Below are 20,010 nucleotides of genomic sequence, written 5' to 3' on the forward strand. Positions count from 1 at the left end.
TTATAGAACAGAGCAGCACTTATTCATTTTATCAGTATGTAAAAAGATTATTTTTTGTTTTTATTTGTTCAATTTAGATTACAACAAAGAGAACAGAAACAATAACCCCAAAGATTCTGAAGAGAAATACATCTTAGCTAAACAGGTTGTGTAAACTGCCTCCATCAGGCAAGCGGTACAGAAACATACGGACTACAACAAATAGGACAGCTTTTTCCCTGAAGAGAAGAAGAGAAATAAATATCAGCTATATCGGCTGGGTAAACTGGTTAGATTACTGACATTTCTTGTGACTCATCAAGTTTCAGAGAATTAAAACTCTCTTACATTCACTTTTACTTTTATTATGGGAGGGGTTTAAGAGGAGCAAGCAAATAAAAACTGGCAAGTCCACACATCCATCTATTATTTATAGCTGCTTATTCCAATCCCGGGTCACGGACATCTGCTGGAGCGAACCCTTTGCTCCCATGGGGGCAAAAGACAGAGGCAGCTGATAAGTCATCGAAGTCTGACGGAGTTCAACGGGAGTTTGGACAAGAGTCAAAAAACCTCACAAGGTGAATTTTTATTACATTATATTTTAAACAATTCATCTTCCTCCTTTGACTTTGCCATTTAAATTATGTATTTAAGATTGGACATATACACTCTTGCTTTGCTTCTCTATTGCTTCTGTTTAAGTTTAGGGTAGGTACATTTGATGTAAATATAATGAAATGTCCATTTAATTCCAAATACATCCAGGGAAAACACCCACCCTTCAAAATAAAAATAAATAAATTGAACTTCTTTGAAACGAATGTCATGTTATTCTACATCATAAGATTTCAGTGAAACAAAGCTCTCCTGCTTTAAACTTTACTTTTATCTTGGAAGGGGTTTGTGAGGCGGAAGCAACTGGCATCCCGTCGACTATTAAACATGTCTGACAGGTTTTGAAGCGACTTTGAACAACACCTGCAGTGTTTTATTACATAACATGAACAAAACCAGTTTACTACTCTCATTTTACTTTCTGTTTAGAGTTCAGTTGAAGTTGTTCTGTGCAAATACTTTTTTATGTGTGGCTTCATTTTGTAATCTGATTCTCTTGATATAAATATATGTATTTAATAGACAAATAAGAAAGACAACTTTATTTAAAATCATAATACAGTAAAAGCAAGACAATCTTCTTTAATTGTACTCTAGGGGAAAATATATTTTTACTCCTGTATAATACCTCAAAAGTGTAACAAATAGAAACACACTTCTTTTGCACTCCATCACCAATGTTTTCATTCCAATTTATTCTAAATTCTCTGATATTCCTAAATGGGATGTATAAACTGGTTTTCAGTTAAATTTGCAAATCAAAATGTTTTCCTTGTATTGTGAGAGGCAGGGCCGGTTTTTGCTATGGGCAATATGGGCGACTGCCCAGGGTGCAATCCACGTGGGGCGCATGCGCCCTTAAAAAAAAAAAAAAGTGCTCTGACAGTTCCATCTCAAATCTTTTCAAAGGGCTGTTTTTGTCACATCAACTTGCTGCTGCTGAGAGTCGTATGTGTGCGTGCGTGTGTGTCTGTGTGTGTGTGTCAAGGAAGTATGTGAGAGTGTATGGAGCTAGAACAGTCTCATCATTCACAAATGCACAGGACAAGTTTTACAAATGCACAGACCGATTTGCAAATACACACACCGTTTCACACGTCCACAGGACAAGTTTTACAAATACACACACCGTTTCACACATGCACAGAACAATTCACACGTGCGTAGGACAAGATATACAAATGTATTTTCGATGCACACCCAAATATAACCTGATTTACAAATGTTTTTTTGTCTGTGAGCTGCGCTGGATTTGTGTGTGAGTTTTGAGACTCCCTTGACGTGACTCGATCCACAAATAGTTTTTTTTTAACACGGAAGGATCTGCAACCAATCAGATTAAAAGGGCGGATACACCTGCTGTTTGAACTGCGTTCGCAGTCCTTCATAGATTATTTCTATTCGCTCCAAACCTTCCCCCCCGACTGATCTCTCTCACCCTTCCTCATTCCTTTTTTTTTAAATATATTATTTATTTACGAGAATATGTGTTTTTTAATTAGTTTTCTGATATTCAGATACACTTGCCATTGTTTTTACAGATTGCAGTGTTCCTGCTTTTTGTGTTTGTTTGATTTATTCATCTCTACAGAGTTCCTGCTCCACTGTGTTCCCCCTCTTGTGGGGACCTGGGTTTGGTTTGGGAATTTGAGAAAGAAACGGGTGGGTTATAAAAGAGTTAAAAAAAGAGTTAAAAAAACGACACACAGTTAAATGTAATGTGGTTATAACCTGACTGTCTGTATCCATTGTTTTCTTTTTTCCTTTCAAAAACTCAAGACTTTTGAATTATTGTTCAACAGAATTTAAAAAAAAGAAAATGGCCTTGACAAATTGTTCAACTTAATATTTTGTTGTATAATCTTTTGCAGAAATCAATTCAATGTATTTTCATTTCATTCACATATCATCTATTACAGTAAAAGCTCCAGTTGTGTCTCATATGTCTAAATGATGTTGTTCCACAAGCTTTGTGGCTTCTACTCAGTAAATTATTACTGTAACTTTTGTCATTTTCAAGTCATTTCATGTGTTCTTTCTGTAATAGATGGGTAACAAACAACACATTTTTCTGTGTGTGTAAGCTTTTATTTTTTTCACTACAGAACTACAGCTTTCTTGTAAACCACGTGGTTTCAGAGAAAACAAAGATCTCCTACTTTTTCTTTTGCTTTGACGTTGGGAGGGGTTTGTGAGGACCCAACATATAAAATCTGACTGCAGTCAGTGTGAGGAGAGTCAAGTGAGAGCTAGGAAAGCTGATGAGTTTTTTATACAGAACATTTGAACCTTTTACACTATGAACGCGTGTTCAACGTGTGTTGGTTGATATAAACGCAGGCCTGTTATTTATCACCTCGTACCTGAAGGCGAGTTGAGGGGAGGGGAGTCGGGAGACGCTATCCGTGTAACAAAACATCAGCTGTGTGGGCGTGTAGAATGACTATTATTTCTACAGGTGTCATGTCAGACAGGTGTAATTTTCAAAACAAGAATGGATGAAGCATCTATCATTGAATCAATTTCCCACAGGGGTCACGCTGGGTCCATCTCAGTCAGAAATGAATCCCTTGCCCCTGATCAAGTCTGTTTACATTAACTGCCCCATTTCTCAATTTATTTTACAAGGTGCAGTCTAAAGATATGACAATGTTGCTCAAGGTGAAGTACCAGCACACCAAGAAGTACATCCGATTAGAGTCAGGGTTCACATATTTGGATTTCATTGCTCAAGGTGAGTAGGCATCTTAATATTTCCTTTACAACAAATAAACACAAGGATTTATGTATTTCAGATTCAATTTGGGCATCGATTTTACATCTGTTTACATGGTTATCTTACAGTCAAATGCAAGTTTGAACTTCCTGCTGCTACCGAACTTGATGCTTTTGATGAAACTAACACAGTAGTTGAGGAAGACATCTTTTCTGAACTGATAGAGGCCAGTCCAGATTTATGCCTGACAGTACGTGACAGAATTCCTAATGCAGGTAGGTACATTTCTCTGTTATTCATAGGCTAAATCATTAATACTGGTTAAGACACCAATGAAAAGTGAGGAGTGACTTACCGTATTTTCGCGACCATAAGGCGCACATAAATCTTTTTGGTCGGTGCGCCGTATGTGTGTTTTAAAACCAAAAATGACACACAAAACTGAGGGTGCGCCTTTCCACACGGTGCGTCGTATGGTCGTGAAAATACGGTACTTTGATATTCATTGGAACATAATCATCATTTTAGGCTATGAAAAAAACCCTCTGGCATAAGGCAATAATTATAATATTTATCTCTTGACAATAGCTGTGTTTTTAAGACTGGTGTTTCATGCTTTATAATCTAACTTTATTGTTTTCTCCATATTAAACAATTACTGTTATCTTTTGTAACCTGATCCTGATCCTATTATATCTATTAACTACCCAGGTCAGTTGTAATGAATGTTCAGGGCTTTTCCTTTTCACAAATATCAGTTAAGATGTCATGTCTCTGCTTTGACTACTGGAACAGATTTATCAAAAATTATTTTGAAAAGAAAGATCTCTATCTAATTGCAAAAACAGTTTGGAAATGTGGGCTCGGGTTAGATTTTTAACCAGCGTCTGGGCCACCATTAAATGCTACATTTCAGGCCTGTCACATTATGTTATATTCTTTTATGGCCCTTTTCCACTAGTATCTACTCAGCGCGCTTCTACGGGCCGAGCCGGGTGGAGCCGTGCCAAGCAGATACTTTTTCTGTATCTTTTCTATCGAGGTTCTAAGCGTGCTGAGTCGGCCCTATATCTGACGTCACCACCCTCCGCGCCACTGGTCGGTGGGCGGGGCCCTCAGACTTTGAATCAGGAAGCGGGAGTAAGCGAGAACGACTGGCGGCTCGTGGTGATTTTATTATACAGCACAAACGTCTGTTTGGTGATCCAACTCTGAGGTGCAGATGTTCATAAACCTGGTGGCTGACGAGAGAATTAAAAAAGGTATGTAGATGGGTGATAAGAAACGTTCAGATCCACAGGAGCTCTGTTTTACTCTCAGCCGCTCGCGGCTCCAGCTGATTTCTGACCAGCGCCGACACGAACAAAGGGGTTGCGCAATCGAGTACGTCACAGCAGCTTCACCCCAACCCGCCCACTTCTCACCTGGCTGTGGAAAAACAAACAAGGACAAAGCGGGTGGAGCCTGGACGAGGCGTGACGAGCCGTTCCGAGGCGAGTCGGGCTGAGTAGGTACTAGTGGAAAAGCGCCATTAGACTCCTCTCCTTTAGATCATTCAACATCAACTTCCCTCACAGATATCAAAACCATATCCAGGAATACAGTGAAAAGACCAGCCAAGAAAGGTCCTGATAGAAACCTGGTCCCGAAACATCACTATATGACCCATTATCCATCTTGTATCTGAAATATTGGACCACTCATACATATGTGGAGCATGTGATTCGAGGCAAAGCACAGGATTCTGAACAACACCCTTAAAAACTTCAAAAACATCACAAAATCTCTTGCAAAAAAATACTATTTCTGTTGCATGTCAGTGGGAGACATCACAGTCAAATGTATTAAGCATGGACCAATGGAATCTATTACTGTGGACAATGAGGACTATGGAGATATGTTGGCACGAGCTTTGCATGTTGAGTCTGTTTCGCTAGACATCCATGCAACTGGGTAACAATCAGTGGGACAGAGTACAGGGCAGGACTAATAATTAGGGCCCGAGCACTTACAGTGCGAAGGTCCTATGGTATTTGATATTTAATGGTTTGCATTAATGGGCGTGGCAAAATGGCTCAACAGCGCCCCCTAGAAAACTTTGTGCCTCAAGCCCCACAATACGGTTTGACGTACATGCACGAAAATCGGTACACACCTGTATCATGGCGCAACTTAAAGAAAAGTCTCTTGGCGCCATGGCCGAAACCAAACAGGAAGTCAGCCATTTTGAATTAATCGTGTAATTTTGGCGCAATTTATGCCATTCCTTCGGCAGATAATATGGCCTGAATCGTAACGTGCACCCAGGTATTATACATTATTGATGCACCGAATGTTCGGTAACCGAAATTGTTTGGCCGAAAATTGCAAAAAAACACTTTCGGTGTTCGGTGGAATAATAATGGCGTGTGATGATGCAATCAAACAGCATACAGCGTGGAGTGAGCTGCGTGCAGTGTTAAATGCAGAAAACATGTCAGCATGTCAGATCATTACTTGGATGTGGGGAAAAAGCTGAGGACACGAGAAATTATCCAGGCTGAGTTTTATTTATTTTTTTATTTATTTTTTTTATTTAACCTTTATTTATCCAGGAATAATCCCATTGAGATTAAAATCTCTTTTGCAAGGGGGTCCTGGCCAAGAAGGCAGCACAATAGGTCCACATCAGTTACACATTGAACAACATTGAACAACATCAACAAAAGAGACATAAAAAACAGCTAAAACAGTTTGGCAATCACATCACTACAGTATAATCACTCAATGTTTGATAAAAGAACATGTGCATTCAGTAGTCAGATAGACCTTGATCCTAGCTTTAAAATCTAGCAAACTTGGGAGATGATCCAATTTAAGATGACTCTGTAATTTATACCAGGACGAGGGTGCAAATGCTTTGAAGGCCCTTTCCCCAAAAACAGTCCGCGTACGAGGAATAGTATACATTATCCATCTATCGTGCCTGAGACTACAGCTTTTGGTGTTGACTTTAAGAACCAAGAGAGAACACAAATAAGGGGGAAAGTCACACAAGATGGCTTTATAAAGAAAACAATACCAGTGTTCCCATCTACGATCGTGCAAAGAAGACCAGCCAACACTCTCGTAAAGACTACAGTGATGAGTACGAAAACCTAAATCTGTTACAAATCTTAAAGCTGCATGATACACTGAATCCAGCATTTTCAGGGAGGAGAGATTTGCATGCATGTATAAGATGTCACCGTAGTCAAGTATTGATACAAAAGTTGCCTGAATTCAGACACTTCCTCCAGCTCTTCCGAGGGGAGTCCGTGGCGTTCCCAGGCCAGCCGAGAGACATAGTCTCTCCAGCGTGTCCTGGGTCTTCCCTGGGGTCTCCTCCCGGTGGGACATGCCTGGAACACCTCCCTAGGGAGGCGTCCAGGAGGCATCCGGTACAGATGCCCAAGCCACCTCAGCTGACTCCTCTCAATGTGAAGGAGCAGCGGCTCGATTCCGAGCTCCTCCCGGGTGACCGAACTCCTCACCCTATCTCTAAGGGAGCGTCCAGCCACCCTGCGGAGGAAACTCATCTCGGCCGCTTGTATCCGCGATCTTGTCCTTTCGGTCACTACCCAAAGTTCATGACCATAGGTGAGGGTAGGGGCGTAGATTGACCGGTAAATCGAGAGCTTCGCCTTTCGACTCAGCTCCCTCTTCACCACGACGGTCCAGTACATCGACCGCATAACTGCGGACGCCGCACCGATCCGTCTGTCAATCTCCCGCTCCATCGTTCCCTCACTCGTGAACAAGATCCTGAGATACTTGAACTCCTCCACCTGAGGCAGGACTTCTCCACCCACCCGGAGAAGGCATGCCACCCTTTCCCGATGGAGAACCATGGCCTCGGATTTGGAGGTGCTGATTCTCATCCCTGCCGTCTCGCACTCGGCCGCAAACCCCCCCAGCACATGCTGAAGGTCCCGGTCTGATGAAGCCAACAGGACAACATCATCTGCAAAAAGCAGAGACAAAATCCTGAGGTTCCCAAACCGGATCCCCTCCGGCCCCTGGCTGCGCCTAGAAATCTTCAGTCAGTCAGTCATCTTCTCCCGCTTTATCCGTTACCGGGTCGCGGGGGCAGCAGCCTCAGCAGGGATGCCCAGACTTCCCTCACCCCAGACACTTCCTCCAGCTCTTCCGGGGGGAGTCCGAGGCGTTCCCAGGCCAGCCGAGAGACATAGTCTCTCCAGCGTGTCCTGGGTCTTCCCCGGGGTCTCCTCCCGGTGGGACATGCCTGGAACACCTCCCTAGGGAGGCGTCCAGGAGGCATCCGGTACAGATGCCCAAGCCACCTCAGCTGACTCCTCTCAATGTGGAGGAGTAGCGGCTCGACTCCGAGCTCCTCCCGGGTGACCGAACTCCTCATCCTATCTCTAAGGGAGCGTCCAGCCACCCTGCGGAGGAAACTCATCTCGGCCGCTTGTATCCGCGATCTTGTCCTTTCGGTCACTACCCAAAGTTCATGACCATAGGTGAGGGTAGGAGCGTAGATTGACCGGTAAATCGAGAGCTTCGCCTTTCGACTCAGCTCCCTCTTCACCACGACGGTCCGGTACATCGACCGCATAACTGCGGACGCTGCACCGATCCGTCTGTCAATCTCACGCTCCATTGTTCCCTCACTCGTGAACAAGATCCCGAGATACTTGAACTCCTCCACCTGAGGCGGATGGAGAAGTCCTGCCTAGAAATCCTGTCCATAAAAATTATGAACAGGACCGGTGACAAAGGGCAGCCCTGCCGGAGTCCAACATGCACTGGGAACAAGTCTGATTTACTGCCGGCAATGCGAACCAAACTCCTGCTTCGATCATACAGAGACCGGACAGCCCTTAGTAGAGGGCCCCGGACTCCATAATCACTCAGCACCCCCCACAGAATGGCACGAGGGACACGGTCAAATGCCTTCTCCAGATCCACAAAACACATGTAGACTGGTTGGGCAAATTCCCATGAACCCTCGAGCACCCTGCGGAGGGTGTAGAGCTGGTCCAGTGTTCCACGACCGGGACGAAAACCGCATTGTTCCTCCTGAATCCGAGGTTCAACTATCGGCCGTAATCTCCTCTCCAATACCCTGGCGTAGACTTTCCCGGGGAGGCTGAGAAGTGTGATCCCCCTGTAGTTGGAACACACTCTCCGGTCCCCCTTTTTAAACAGAGGGACCACCACCCCGGTTTGCCACTCCAGCGGTACTGTCCCCTTCCTCCATGCAATGTCGCAGAGGCGTGTAAACCAAGACAGCCCTACGACATCCAGAGACTTGAGGTACTCAGGGCGAATCTCATCCACCCCCGGTGCCCTGCCACCGAGGAGCTTACGAACCACCTCGGTGACCTCGGCTTGGGTGATGGATGAGCACGCCCCAGAGTCCCCACTCTCTGCTTCCTCAGTGGAAGGCATGTCAGTCGGGTTGAGGAGATCCTCGAAGTATTCCTTCCACCGTCCGACAATGTCCCCAGTTGAGGTCAACAGCTCCCCACCCGCACCATAAACGGTGCCGGCAGAGTACTGCTTCCCCCTTCTGAGGCGCCGAACGGTCCTCCAGAATTTCCTCGAGGCCGACCGAAAGTCTTCCTCCATGGCCTCCCCGAACTCCTCCCAGACCCGAGTTTTTGCCTCCAGGACTGCCCGAGCCGCGGCTCGCTTGGTCTGCTGGTACCCATCTACTGCGTCAGGAGTCCCACCGGCCAACATAGCCTGGTAGGACTCCTTCTTCAGTCTGACGGCATCCTGTACTTCCGGTGTCCACCACCGGGTTCTAGGATTGCCGCCACGACAGGCACCGGAGACCTTGCGTCCACAGCTTCGAGCCGCCGCGTCGACAATGGAGGCAGAGAACATGGTCCACTCGGACTCGATGTCCCCCGCCTCCCCCGGGATCCGAGAGAAGCTCTCTCGGAGGTGGGAGTTGAAGATGTCCCTGACAGAGGCCTCGGCCAGACGTTCCCAACAGACCCTCACAATCCGTTTGGGTCTGCCCGGTCTGTCCAACCTCCTCCTCCGCCAGCGCACCCAACTCACCACCAGATGGTGATCAGTTGACAGCTCAGCCCCTCTCTTCACCCGAGTGTCCAAGACATGCGGCCGAAGGTCAGATGAAACGACAACAAAGTCGATCATTGACCTCCGGCCTAGGGTGTCCTGGTGCCACGTGCACTGATGGACACCCTTATGCTTGAACATGGTGTTCGTTATGGACAAACTGTGACTAGCACAGAAGTCAAACAACAAAACACCACTCGGGTTCAGATCGGGGAGATTGTGGTTCAGATTGTGCAGAATTAAGCACAAGTCTTAATTCATTAAGATTACTCTGAATGACATTAAAAGCAGATTGTAACTTTTGTATAGCATCTGTTAATGATGAAGCAGAACAGTACAAAATAGTGTCAATCTGCATAAAAATGAAATTTGGCATCAGTTACATTTGGACACAAAACATTTATATAAATAGTAAATAAAATAGGACCCAATATGGACCCCTGGGGGACACCATTTTGAGTCAACAAAGGTTTGGAGGATACACCATCGACCTGAACACTTTGTGTTCTGCCGCACAAGTAGTTGCCAAACCACATGACAGCTTTTGAAGACATTCCAATATCCCGCAGTCTCTGTCACAAGACCAAATGGTCAACTGTGTCAAAAGCCTTTGACAAATCTAAAAACAATGCAGCATAGTATTCTTTAGAATCAATAGCACTTATGAGATCATTTAAAACTTTCATGGTGGCAGTGACAGTACTGTGCTTTTTTCTGAAGCCAGACTGCAGCTCATTTAAAATGCTATTTCTTGTCAGAAAATCTTTCAACTGGTCACTTATAAGCTCTTCTAAAACTTTGGCTAAAGCAGACAGTTTTGATATTGGCCTGTAATTATTAGGATTGGATCGGTCACCACCCTTCAATAAAGGAGTGACATATGCTGACTTCCATACACTAGGAATTATTCCAGTTTCTATAGTCAGGTTAAAAATATATGTCAAAGGTTCAGCAATATGTTCAGCAGCAATTTTCAAAAAATATGGATCTAACCCATCAGGACCAGAGGATTTCTTGGTATTTAACCGAGAGTAATCCACTTGACTTATCCCTTGTTTTATTTCCTGCTCAAACAGCAAACCAGAAGATATAAAATGCTGGTTTAAGGAATCTAATGGCACTTTTCCACTAGTATCGGCTCAGCCCGGCACGGCTCGGCGCGGCTTTACACGGCCCCACACGTGTGTTTTCGCACTGCCAGGGGAGAAGCGGGCAGGTTTGGGTGAAGCTGCTGTGACGTACTCGATTGCGCAACCGCTTTGTTCATGTCGGCGCTGATGAGAAATCAGCTGGAGCCGGGAGCGGCTGAGAGTAAAACAGCCCGTCTACATCCCTTTTTTAATTTTTTCTCGACAGCCACCTGGTTTATGAACATCTGCACCTCAGAGTTGGATCACCAAACAGACGTTTTGCGCTTTATAATAAAATCGCCGCGAGCCGCGAGACCCCTCGCGCTGACTCCCGCTTCCTGATTCAAACGTCTGACGGCCCCGCCCCCCGACCAATCAGAGGCGCGGAGGGTGGTGACGTCCCCGCCCCCCGACCAATCGGTGGCGAGGAGGTGGTGACGTCAGAAATAGTCCCTGCTCAGCCCGCTTTCAGAACCTCACTGAAATGGTTACAGAAAAAAGTATCGACTTGGAGCGGCCAGGCATCAGATTCTTCCGCGGATCCGCGGAATTCCGCGGATTTTGGTCTCAGCAAAAAGTTTCCGCGGAACGGGGGAAAAAATAAATAAAAAAGTAGGGTTACAGCGTAGGTTCTGCGTCGATTTAACGCAGTACCATAAATCAGCCTTCACAGACAGACAGCCAGGACGCGGCAGCAGCAGAAATGAAGAGGAGCCGGCAGCTCAGATTAAAATACATTTTTGCAGCGGGACAAAAAAGCAGCAGCAGCACTGCTGTGTTGCAGGTAGGCTGTGCAGAGATGAGTATGGGCTTGCCACCCGCCCCTTGAAATACGGAATTGTTACGTAATTGGGAATTAAAAGTTGCGTTCCGTATTGAACCAATACGGAACCCCTTTGCGCTCCGTTGCCTCGTTAAGCCTCAGTTATGGTTCCGTGTTAAATTGACGCAGAGCCTACGCCGTAGAGTACGCGGGGACCCGCAATGTACGGCGTAGGTTCTGCGTTGGTCTGACGCGGAACCATAAATCAGCCTTTACCTCTCACTGCTGCTAACTGCACCGACACACGCGACTTTAAACAAAAAAAAAGTCAAGTCAAGATGTCTCCAGAGGCTCCAGACACCCCACCTCGTCCTAAAAGAGGAAACAGAGGTCTCTCTGAGGTGTGTCAGGCAGCATGCTGCAGGAACCTCCACAAACGTAATATAACGTCACAGAGGAGCCAGGCATCTATTGCACAGTTCCTCATACCTGAATCATCCCTGAGCCGGATATGGTACGATACGGGACATTTATTATGCTCTTATTTATTGGTCATAATATACAGGTGAAGGTCAGAAAATTAGAATGTATTGCTAAACTTAATTAGTTTCAATAAATTCAACTAAAGGTGAAACAAATATATTATTTCCCACTACATGCAAAGTGAGATATTTCAAGCCTTTTATTTGTTATAATTTGAATGATTATGGCCCACAGCTTATGAAAACCCCAAATAAAAAATCTCAAAAAATTTGAATATTTTATGAAATCAATAAAGAATTAAATAATCAAAATTATAACAAATTCATTGGAGTTCAGTGGAGCTCCTCATCACTGAACTTTGAGCAGATCTGTTCGGAGTTCCACACCACAGTTCTGAAAGACAAGGAGCTGCTTGTCTTTTGTCGTTTTGTCATTTAATTTAGGTGTGAAAGGGGGATTCTGGCCATTGTACAAGTTTAAGATATAATTATCTTGATTTCAAGATTTATTCATGCATGAAGAATTACCCATGATGATGAATGCGTGTTATTATGTTATCAAAATGCATCATTCTTTGCAAAAATTCAGATTTTTTTGTGTGTATTCTTGCATTGATAAAAGATGTGATTATGGAGCTTTGAGACCACCAGAATGCACCATTTTGAGTCTATTTTTCAAAATTTTCCGGGGGGGCTTGCCCCCGGACCCCCCTAGAGGGTTCGGGCGCGTTGCGCCCTCACTCGTCCGCCTGGAGAATTTTCCTCTTTTTTTAGGACAAGCCATTCCGATGCCTGGCGGCTCTACCCGTCTCAGCCCTAGTGCGAAAGCGCAAAACGGGTAGAACCGAGCTAAGGTGATACTAATGCAAAAGCGCCATAACATACTTTCCTGAGCTGGATTTGGGAAACCGCTTGGTGATGGAGACGGTCACGGGACGCACAGCGCAGCAGATGGGGAGAGAGCGCAGAGAAAAGGGCCGATGCGGTGCGCCTCACTGTCTGATATGACGAGATCCTCCAAGAAAATAACCCAGATGCAGACGCTCAACAGTTAGATGGTTATCTGTCAGAAGTCCCCATCCCCAGTAGCGACAACCCTCTCGCCAGTAGAACATATCAGAGCCGGGCCAGGGGGCAGAGCATATGACCGGGGGGCGGGGCATATCAGGACCGGGCCCTCTGCAACCTGGAGCCTCTCATCAGGCTGCAGAAATACCCGTCTCATTATCACAGCCTACACATGCCCAAAAACGAGACTTACAAGCATCACCAAATGTAAGAGCGGAACATAGCCTATTAGAGATTGTGAAAGATGATTCTCCATTTTTCTTTTCAAAAATTGGCAAAATAAATGCAAAACTGTGAAGAACCATTGTTCGGTATTATTCGGTATTCGGCCAAGTGTTTATTATTATTTTCGGTTTCGGCCACAAATTTTCATTTCGGTGCATCACTATTATACATCAAAATGTGCGTCTCCATCCTGCGACGACGCGCATTACTTTTCTCAGTCAAAAGCGAAAATTACGAAAATCGGTACACACGTGTATCTTGTCGCAACTTAAAGGAGCCGTCTGTAAGAAATGGCTAAAACTGGTACTGCAGTCACTTTCAAAATATTGTTGATCGGCGTGTACCCTCCCCCTCCTCCCCCCGACCAGAGGTTGCCAGGTAGGCTGCAGATTGCAGCAGGAATGTAGGCTGCCATGGCTGCGATAATTAGAGCCGAGCTGGCAACCCGGATGCCGAAACAATACTGACTTGGTGATTGGGAGATAGGTGGAGGGTGGAGCTTCAGGCCAAAACAAAAAATGACAACATAAACATCAGTTGAGGGCTGCAACTCCTCTTTTTAAACTAGAATATCCTGGATTGAGTGCTGTTGTCAGTGACATAAGTATTTGAAATGAACATGATTTTTAAATGTCTGTTGACATATTGGGGTCATTTTATGATTCGTTTTATTATTGCTCTTACATACAGCTCCTTTAAAGAAAAGTCTCTTGGCGCCATGGCCGAAACCGAACAGGAAGTCGGCCATTTTGAACATTTTGAATTAATCGTGTAATTTTGGCGCAATTTATGCCATTCCTTCGGCAGTTAATACGGCCCGAACCGTAGCGTGCACCCAGGTGTGTTAGACATCAAAATGTGCACCTCCATCCTGCGACGAAGCGCATTACTTTTCTCAGTCAAAAGCTTTTCTAGACGCCAAAAAGCGCCCCCCCCCCCCCCCCCCCTTCATCTGATTGGTCCATATTTGATAGTTCCCCAAAAGTCACCACATTTTGCACGCAGGCCAGGCCTGGCGATAAATGTGATATTTAATTGTTTGCATTAATGGGCGTGGCCTAATGGCTCAACAGCGCCCCCTACAAAACTTTGTACCTCAAGCCCCACAATACGGTTTGACGTACATGCACGGAAATCGGTACACACCTTTATCATGTCTCAACTTAAAGAAAAGTCTCTTGGCGCCATGGCCGAAAACGAACAGGAAGTCGGCCATTTTGAAGAATAGAAAAAATTATTGTTGTTGATGGTGTTATCTATTTCAATGGACATGAAGATGTTGTTAAAGCAGATGGTCTTGTGATTTGTCAGCCCTTTGATTTACTAAGTGCTTATGGTGGAGATGAGAGTCAATATATTGTGCCATTATTTTTTATTTAACTTGTGCCTGATGTAATTGTCCTAATTCATGTGGTGCTGGGAAGTTACTTATTTCTTTTTGAATTAAGAAGAAAAACAGAGATTTATGTTTGAATGATTTTACTTTTCACTATTGCTGTTCAACATATTTGAACACACGATAACTTTCTGTAGCCTTGGAAGTGACTACAGTAATTTTCAGATTTTGTGATGTACGTTAGTGTAGTAAACACAGAATGCACTTTTAATTTACTCTAAAACAAAATGATTAACAACACAATTTTAGGGTTAAAAATACACTTCCATGTGTCGTAAAATAACACTGCATTTTTAAAATGAACACTCAGAGTGAAAGGGAATAACACATTTTTGAGTTAAAAGTGCACTTATGTGGTGTCATAAAATAACACCAGGGTTGTCAAAATGTAACACTATTAGAGAGTTCAAATATTAACACTTTGCAAAGTGTAAATTTAACTCAAAATCCATGAGAATTATATAAACTTAGAAAAAGTGTTAAAATTAACATACTGGGAGTTGAATTAACACTATGTGTGTTCTGTTTTCTCTCAGACCAGACGGAGGAGCGTGCAGCTGACACCGAGGTGAGATCCGAATTCTTGTCTATTAAATCTCCTCACAGAGCTCTGAGGTTACTAATACTTTTGTTGAGAACCGATCTACAACTCAGACCTTTTTAATTGAACATATTTTTCTTTCTCTTTCATAATTTCTTGTTTCATCTTCAACTCTTATTTCATAAATCATACTCTTAATTATCTCAACACTCAACATCAGCTCACACAGTAAAAAATGTATGATCTCATTAAATGTAACTTTTTCAGAGTGATCCTTATGATGTTCAACACTCAGATACCAACACAGAACAGGAGATGGAAACCAAGTCCTCATCAGCTGCAAACAGTGACAAAGGTAATATTTTAGATATATTGGTAATCAGAATAATTTTATATATCATAATACAGTTGATTACTTCCACAAACTCTGACACTGAAATGACAATGATCTCTGTAGTTGAACCACTGATTTTCTCTTGTTCTTCTCCAGTCATGGCTCAACTCACACTCGTGTTGATCGGTGACACAAACTCCATCGAGATTGGACCAAAAAACCTCTTACTTGACCGTGATGAACAAACAAATGTAGAACAGTTTTCATCCAGACTGTACGACTTGTGTGGTCGACACGTGTCTGTCATCAACATGCTTGGTCTTCCCAGTGTTGATAAAATCCCTTCAATTCAAACAGTTCATGCCTTCATCTTGCTGTTACAGAACGACCTGCACAGCCCCCGTTACAGAGCAGGAATGAAGTGGTTAGAAAAAGCTTTTGGGGAACGACACACAGCTAATGTAATCACAGTTGTGACTCATCAGTCTGATGAAAAGTGTGAACTTGCCCTTACAAACCTGGAAGTTAATGACAGTTTTTCTGAAAAGAGATTCCACACATGTACAAGAACCATGATGGATGAAAAAGAGATAATAGAGCTTTTGGAAAAAATAGATGTCATGGTCTCTGAGAACAACCCACCGTACTACAGCAGACACATATCTGAGGAAACTGGAGACCAGAAGGAACAACTCGACCATAAATCCCTCAAAGAAGAAGCCAGGACAGGTAAGATTTAAATACTATTAAAAGTTAACATTTCTATACTAATGCCTCAATCATGAATTCAGAGTTTGTTATTACAATGACAGTGATGCTGCACACCACTTAAAATGCTGAAAAAAAACTATCCCTAAGCTGTGTGGTTCTGATCAAGAAAAGAAGAGAATAAAGGACAGGTTCTACTTTGACGGAGCTCAAAACTTCTTGGTCAGGTCCTGAAACCAAAACATGTTTTCTGTTTGCTGTGGTGAAAACTGTTGGGTCTGCCCCTGCGCCCTCTCACCGCTGAATCTCCTTTTATTGATCACCTTCCTAAACCAATCAGATAAGTCTACCAGTCACAGCAACAGACAAGGTTAGAGGATTTAAAATTATTTTTAAATAATACTCAGGACAGCAGGCCTGACCCATATGGGTGTAGATACATGGGGCAGGTTGATCTGTTGATCTGCTTGGAGTGTAAAGGACCAATGTGCATATTTTGCATGTGGGGCCATTAATAAACATTGTTGTTGCAACTGGTCACCATGTTCTTTAAAAAATTGTATTTCCTGCTAGGTCAAACATGTACTGTAACTTTTAAAATGTCAACAAAATGATGAACCTTTGATATCACCGAGAATCATTCTTAAAATAATGCAAACTGTGGTTGAGCACAGATACATACATTATTTCCCCTTTAACTTAGATGTTAAAACTGTATTTAAAAAAGAGCAGCAATTGGTCTTCAACTTTTATTTTATATTATAAGATTTCTGGATTGGTTTTGGATCAGTATGTTCATGAAATATTGGCAAAAAGTTGTTTTTGACTGAAATCTTTAAATACCTTATGATGAATTAATGTAAAAGTTATGAAATCGTATTGATCTTACCAGTGTGTCAAAGTTCTGCAACACAGCAAACTTTATTTAGCGTTATATTTATTATTAAACTGAATGCAAAAAAGCATTTAAACAATCCTGTGTAAATATCCATTGATAAACAACGTGATCAATTCTAATAATAAATTAAACCATTTTGTCCAGATTAAGGTAAGGCGGATACAACTCTGGTTTCTTTTAAATGTTTATTGCCACACACACACACAATAACATTCACACACTACCGTTATTAGTTAGGTTGTAAACCTGCAAAACAAACACAAAACAAAACTCGGAATTAACCACCAAAATTATACAATTCTTCATGTGACATTTTCTTGACTGGAAACACAAGCAACACTAGTTTATATTGCTCACCAACAAGCATACCGGTCCTGACAATTAGGTACAATTAAGACCAAAATTAAAACTTATAAACCCCTAAGACCTCTGCGCTCTGGCGAACTGCACATGCTCCACATTCAGAATAGAGATCGGAGATGATCACAGTAAACAAGAGAACAATCGTACCATATCTCACTTATATAAAGCAATAACTTCACTGGAAAGTTCTACACATTTAAATCCAGATTTAACTACATATTGCATCAGAATGAATACAAAATGAAAAGTAATATTTTTTATATTTAATCACTCTTCATTGTTGAGGATAACTTAAAATACAGAGCAACCTCAGAGCAGAATGAAGACAACAAAGCAGAAGAATCTGAGATAATGTGTGGTCCATGTGACACAAAGGAGAATGGTAACACTGGAGCATCGCCTTCCAGGGTGGAGGGGTTCTGTTTTTTAGTTTGTTTTATTTTTAAGTATTTAAGCACTTTGTGCTACATTTTTATGTGTGAAAACTGCTTTAGAAATAAAGATTTATTATTATTAACAGTCCAGGTTAGTGGCACTGAGATTCAAATCCTTTTCAAGAGACCTGAGCATCTTTGGCTGAGCGTCACCTGACTGGTGTCAAACAGTGATCAGGTGATGTGTTGTCATGAGACCTGGGCAGATATACTGAAGACGGATGAGGTTGATGTTAAGAAATATGAGAAAGAACAAAAGCAGACATAGTCTATCTGGGATGCTTTGTTGTATCAAATTGTCATGTATTTAACTGTCCAATCCTCTTTTTTCTCAGATCATCCTGCAGATGGAAAGATGGAGACTGCAGCTGAAACCAAGATAAAAGTAAGCTTTCCAGTCATCTTTTTATTTGTTTATTGAGGAAAATGTAGGAATGCAGAAATATGTAGCAAGGCCAACAAAACACTGGAAAAATGTGTAACATAAAAAAGAGAAGAAAGAAGAGAGGAGGAATTGTGATATGGAAAAGATCACGTTGGTGAAACTCAAATAACAAGATGAGAAAACTGTGTTTGATGTTCAAACTGAAGCATCCTGACAGAATGAAGCAGGATACACACACACACACACACACACACACACACACACACACACACACACACACACGCACATGCACACGCACACGCACACGCACACGCACACGCACACACACACACACACACACAAAAATGTATGTGTGTGGTACCGGGATAAAAGGAGAAAAGTTAGAAGATGATGTCTGAATATAATTTTTATATTAATATTTTTATCCCGTTTTTTTTCCCATTTTTACCACCCCGTGCTCCTACCTAAGTGACAGACCTGGGCATTGCCATCCTCTACCAACCCCGGGAGGGCCCTGCACTGAGCTCAGGTCTCCTCCTTAACCTGAGGAGTGAGCAGGCCGCATCTTTTCACCAGACAGGGTGGGGTTTCTCCGGCCGGACGTAGCGCGTGGAAGGATCACGTTATTCCGGCCGGATCCTCCCCACCCCATCTGGCGCCCCGGTTGGCCAGAGGGGGCATGTGTAGCCCAGGACTGTGTGCATGTTTTTGTGAGGGTAGCTCACATTAGCTGCCCCCTATGTGCCCCCTATGTGCCCCCTATGTCTGAATATAATTGAGTAAATTAAAGTGCCTCTCCAGTTTAATGTGTTTGTTCTCTGACTGGGTTTGTGCAGTTTTAAGCGTAGAAGCAAAGTGGAAAAAAATTGCAATAAATGTTTTTTCATTTTTCCAAATGTTTACAGAAATTAAAGCAATGCAACACAGTGGTTTGAATATTGTGACAGAATGATGATTTGTCAGTCAGTCATTTTCTTCAACCGTTTACAGTTTTGTAAAACATGTTGAAAGGAACTGAATGGCCGGTCTGATGTGTTTTTTGCTGTGTTTTTTATTTGTTTAGCCCCATTATTACAAACCATATTTAAATCCCAACCTCTAGTTGTTCATTTGAGAAATTATTTTATTATATTACATTATTACATAAAACATATGCTAACAGCAGTAAAGGAAAGTGAAATTGACCTTTGTAAACTGTAAATTAAAGCAAAATCTAATTTTTTAAATTCTTACTGTGATTATCTGAAGGAAACTGGTGATGCTGAACACTCGGAGAAGAAGTCTGAGATCAAGTCTGATCCGTGTGAAACAAAGGAGAAAGGTAACACTGCAAACATCCAATATCATTATTACTATAAGATTAAGAAAATGTAAAGTAATGTTCATTTTCAGCAGTCCTGTGTAATAACACTCAGGGTATTATATAGTGACCATTGTATGTTGATGTGATCAACATTTAGGTTTTTAAGACTTTATTTATTTACTGATGACAGTAAGTCAGACTCTGTCATGATAGTCAGAGACAGTCCTCTCCTTCAGCTTGTTAGCTTTAGGCTATTCTGGTTGACCAGTTAAGCCTCAAAACTACAGATAAATCTTGGTTTTAGTTGGCAGCTGCAACTTTGAACAATGACAAATGGTGAGAGACTCACAACTCTTTTCATTTCATGCTTTTTTATGTTCTGGTTTATTCCATAGCAGTTTAGATCAGTTCAACATGTGTATGCAGGGTTTATCTCCCCCTCAGCTGCATTTGTGTGGTAGTCTGACTATGAGAAGTTAACTCTACTTCAGTCAGGCCTTCAAAACATCCTTAATACTATTTATGTTGCCTTCGTAAAGAACTCTCTTCAACATTAAAAGAGCATCTTTTCTTTTTCTATCCATGCACCTTA

The 20,010-nt window shown here is 42.7% G+C and overlaps 1 protein-coding gene across 10 annotated transcripts in view; it reads left to right on the top strand.

Annotated features, from left to right (window-relative positions):
• Window positions 1-335: 335 nt before the first annotated feature.
• Window positions 336-20,010, top strand: part of LOC133421387 (interferon-induced very large GTPase 1-like) — a 63,237-nt gene continuing 43,562 nt past the window's right edge. For 8 of the 10 annotated variants that reach the window (XM_061710944.1, XM_061710953.1, XM_061710946.1 and 5 more), the window contains exons 1-8: window positions 336-560; window positions 3,226-3,331; window positions 3,442-3,588; window positions 14,989-15,020; window positions 15,261-15,348; window positions 15,484-16,056; window positions 18,066-18,115; window positions 19,364-19,436. In XM_061710944.1, the coding sequence (XP_061566928.1) occupies window positions 3,241-3,331; window positions 3,442-3,588; window positions 14,989-15,020; window positions 15,261-15,348; window positions 15,484-16,056; window positions 18,066-18,115; window positions 19,364-19,436 (1,054 nt within the window). In that variant the 5' untranslated portion in view covers window positions 336-560; window positions 3,226-3,240. The remainder of the gene's footprint in view (window positions 561-3,225; window positions 3,332-3,441; window positions 3,589-14,988; window positions 15,021-15,260; window positions 15,349-15,483; window positions 16,057-18,065; window positions 18,116-19,363; window positions 19,437-20,010) is intronic. The other 2 variants (XM_061710945.1, XM_061710954.1) reach the window with 2 other exon arrangements.

The sequence above is a fragment of the Cololabis saira genome, chromosome 21 (genome assembly GCF_033807715.1).
Source record: "Cololabis saira isolate AMF1-May2022 chromosome 21, fColSai1.1, whole genome shotgun sequence".
In the NCBI taxonomy this organism is placed as follows: Eukaryota; Metazoa; Chordata; class Actinopteri; order Beloniformes; family Belonidae; genus Cololabis; species Cololabis saira.